Raw genomic sequence first — 4,255 nt, forward strand, 5'->3', positions numbered from 1 at the left:
CCCCAGCGTCCCCTTCAACCCCCCCCCTCCCACAGACTCCACCACAAGCTCCACTGCAACCCCCACCACAGACTCCACCACAAGCTCCACTGCAACCTCCACCACAAGACCCACCACAATACCTGCCACAAGCCCTACCATGAGTCCCACTAAAGGCTCCACGTCAGGATCTACCACAGGCACCGCCACAGACTCCACCTCAAGCTCTACCACAAGCTCCACTTCAACCCCCCCCCTCCCACAGACTCCACCACAAGCTCCACTTCAACCCCCACCAAGCTCCACTTCACCCCCCCCCCTCCCACAGACTCCACCACAAGCTCCACTGCAACCCCCACCACAGACTCCACCACAAGCTCCACTGCAACCTCCACCACAAGACTCACCACAAGACCTGCCACAAGCCCTACCATGAGTCCCACTAGAGGCTCCACCTCAGGATCTACCACAAGCACCGCCACAGACTCCACCTCAAGCTCTACCACAAGCTCCACTTCAACCCCCACCACAGACTCCACCACAAGCTCCACTTCAGCCCTCACCACAGACTCCACCACAAGCTCCATTGCAACCTCCACCACAAGCTCTACCACAAGCTCCACTTCAGCCCTCACCACAGACTCCACCACAAGCTCCATTGCAACCTCCACCACAAGCTCTACCACAAGCTCCACTTCAGCCCTCACCACAGACTCCACCACAAGCTCCATTGCAACCTCCACCACAAGCTCTACCACAAGCTCCACTTCAACCCCCACCACAGACTCCAATATTTGCAATATGAAATGCACTGGTAAGTTTGCAGGGAAACATGTCAAACATCACAAATAAGAGTTATACCTGAATGTTGTCACTCTTTAGAACTATGAATCAAAGAAAACAATTACATTTGATATTTTAACCTTTTTTAACCAAAGCTTTAATTGATAATGATATCATAAATGACATTGCTTGCCTGAAGACCCTGATGAACAGCAGGTAAGTACACATCAGCAAACAAACAGCTCAATCAAACACTCATTTACATAACACTGTGCTACTTATTTGAACTATTAAGTGTATTTGAAATATAAATTCAAAACAAAAAAAGAATTGTATTCAGTATATTAACAGACAAATGTGTTTCAACCTCAATAAATGATTAGAAAATTAAAGAAATCTGAATCTGTAAGGAAATTTTGGTAATACTTTATTTTAAGGTGTCCTTGTTACACGTTACATGTACTTGTTGTTATAATAACAATTAATTATGCATAATTACATGCAAGTAACCCTAAGCCAAACCCTAATTCTAACCCTAACCATATAGTAAGTACATGTAGCTATATTACTCACACTAATTACACTGGAACAGGTACACCTTAAAATAAAGTGTAACCAAATTTTTTAAATCAAGTAATTACATACATGACTCTTAATGACTTCTTTTGTAACAGGCCACCTAAACCTGAAGTGAACCCCTCTTATTTGAAGAAAATATTTTTATGACATTATAATTTTACTAATACACGCTAAATATAATGCAAAACATATAAATTAAAATAAGTACATATTATAGTGCATTTTATGGAACAAATAGTATTTCTGGGGTTGCTTTGCTTGTTTAGGAAGCTGTTTGTTAATGGTGTCAATTAACTATTATCAAAAACAGCAATGCATAGCAAATTCTTGTAACATGCAAAGGTTTTAGTTAAGCGAACTGTTACATATAACTACTTTTACATATAATACTTGTTATAATAGTTTTTAATTCGTTAAAGCTGTCAAGGGGTTCTTTTATTATTAGCTATTATTTCCGAATACTACTACTACTACAACTAATAGCGATAATAATAATAATTTAGAAAATGAATTTTTATGAAATGTTTATATTAAATCGGAAAGTACCGGAAGTGAACGCGCAGTAAAGGAAGACGTGCTGCGCGTGACGCAGATCACATGACCCCGGTCAACATCCAGCATGGCTGACGCGGACAGCCAGAGATGTGTGAGCGCCTTGTTGAACGGAATCACGCAGAGGCTTTATTACGGTAATACCGAAATCACGGAGGAGTTTCTGAAGAATGAGCTGTACGCGGAGATGACGCAGGGCGAGTTCCGCGCGCTGCATGACAAGATGAGGACGCTTCTGAAGGTGCTTCTCCTCTACAGCAGACGACCAGCGCTGTTTCTGACCGCAAACATTTCATAGCGAGATTGCACTGTTTACCAAACTAACTGCACTGCTCTCTGTCTGCCTCTAGAGAGCAGCAGAGCACTAAATGCCGATATCATGAAGTTTCATTAACAATGTAGTCGTTTACTACTTTGCAGGATGTCTATCATTATAAAATGTATCATTTGTAACCTTTATTTTATTTTATATCAAATGCTTTTTATGCTTCTTTTATTCAATGCTAAATACACAACAAAATAAAATCAAAGTAGACACCATAGGGGGTTACAAAATAAAATAAAAGTGTATATATATATATATATATATATATATGATACCATTTTCAAGATTTACTTTCCAATTAGCTTCAGCCTTTAGCAAATAGAATTATATGTATACATTTGTTTATTAGCAGTGCATTTAATCAATAACCATGAATACAATAAACAGTCTATAAACGTAAAGAATTAAGCCATACATTACTCCTTTTGCTTTTATGTATTTGGAATTTATTAAGTAAAATCATGAGATTCACCATCAAATTAAGAGACGTTTCTTTTGTTATTCAAAAACATCTTTGCAAAAAAGTATTTTTTATCCTCTTTTATCAAAGTACAACAGTACAGTGTTATTTTAGTATCGAAATGCTGTTTTATTAATATGGATGAATTTAGAGTTTTTTATATTTTCTTTTTTTAGTGTAATTTTAGTTTTTTTTTATTGTGTTTTTCTCATTTTTATTTACGTAATATTTGACTTATTAATACTTCAAATCATTTTTGTATTTTTACATTTTCATTGTAATTTTCATTATAATATTAGATTTAGTCATTTTTTTTGTGCGCTTTTGTCATTTTTGTTTACAAATATTTTGTAAAAAAATATCATTTTTAATCATTTTATTTCAGTTTTAATTTGACTTATTTTAATGCATAAAGTTAAACTAAATAAAACTGAAAAAAACATCTTTGCAAAAAAGTATTTTTATCCTCTTTTATTAAAGTACAACAGTACAGTGTTATTTTAGTATCGAAATGCTATTTTATTAATATTTAGAATTATTTTTTGTTAATTTCTTTGCTTTTATTTGTTGCGTGTTTTTGTCATTTTTATTTACAGAATATTTTATTTTTTAATATTTTTAATAATTTTTTTATTTATATATTAGATTTTCATTGTAATTTTCATTGTAATATTAGTTTTAGTCATTTTGTTGTGCTTTTTTTTTTTATAAAAATATATTTTAATCATTTTATTTCAGTTTTAATTTGAGTTATTTTAATGCATCGTTAAACTAAATAAAAAATAAATAATAGCTAAAACAAATAAATGCATATTTTTTTAAGTTATATTATTTCAGTTAAAGTTTATTTTATTTGAAGTATTGGAAGTTGTTAATGGTTTTGGTAGTAGTTGACTATAATAACCCTGCTACAGTGTAGAGTTTGTAGAGTTTGTGCTGTCTCCCTCCACCCTTGACCTCATGTTTCTGTCTCTCCGTCAGTCCATCGCTTCAGCAGACATGGATCAGGCACAGCTGGAAGCGTTCCTCACGGCGCAGACGCGTAAGCAGGGCGGCAGCGGCGTGACCCCGGAGCAGGCGGCTGCTCTGGCGCGCTTCTGGAAGGCCCACCGGACGCGGGTACGAGAGAGTCTGCTGGCTCAGAGTCGCTGGGAGCCCGGCCTCCGGGGCCTGAAGTGGAGGGTGGACCTGCACACATCTGCCAGCAGGGGGCAGGTGTCCAACAGCCCCGTGGCCCTGGTGGAGCTAGAGCTCGGCCGTGCCGGAGAGGTGAGAAATGAGGGTTAAATTCTTTGAAACGTAAGGGTGGATCTTCATATGAAACACAAAAGAGATTTTATTTCACTGTTCAGCTCTCGTGCTTGACTATTGCGTGTCTTTGCCTGCTGAAATCAGGGAAGTGTGTGCGCCCGAGAGTTTTGATGAGGATTTCTTTACACAGTCTCATGGGAAATGTAGATACTCTGGATACAAAGAGTATAATTGCACACACAGTTAAAGTGGAGACCGCTCGAGATGAAATATTGAGAGTAATTATTTTTTTTTTAAAACTGAAACTAAAGACCATTAAGAAAAAA

The 4,255-nt window shown here is 37.2% G+C and overlaps 1 protein-coding gene across 1 annotated transcript in view; it reads left to right on the forward strand.

The window, feature by feature from the left end:
* The first annotated feature begins 1,903 nt into the window (after positions 1-1,903).
* Positions 1,904-4,255, forward strand: part of commd1 (copper metabolism (Murr1) domain containing 1) — a 7,342-nt gene continuing 4,990 nt past the window's right edge. Inside the window, exons 1-2 of the mRNA XM_016289931.1 lie at positions 1,904-2,134; positions 3,660-3,947. Coding sequence (XP_016145417.1) covers positions 1,961-2,134; positions 3,660-3,947 — 462 coding nt within the window. The 5' untranslated portion in view covers positions 1,904-1,960. The remainder of the gene's footprint in view (positions 2,135-3,659; positions 3,948-4,255) is intronic.

Source organism: Sinocyclocheilus grahami, unplaced genomic scaffold (genome assembly GCF_001515645.1).
Source record: "Sinocyclocheilus grahami isolate Dianchi unplaced genomic scaffold, SAMN03320097.WGS_v1.1 scaffold252.1, whole genome shotgun sequence".
NCBI lineage: Eukaryota > Metazoa > Chordata > Actinopteri > Cypriniformes > Cyprinidae > Sinocyclocheilus > Sinocyclocheilus grahami.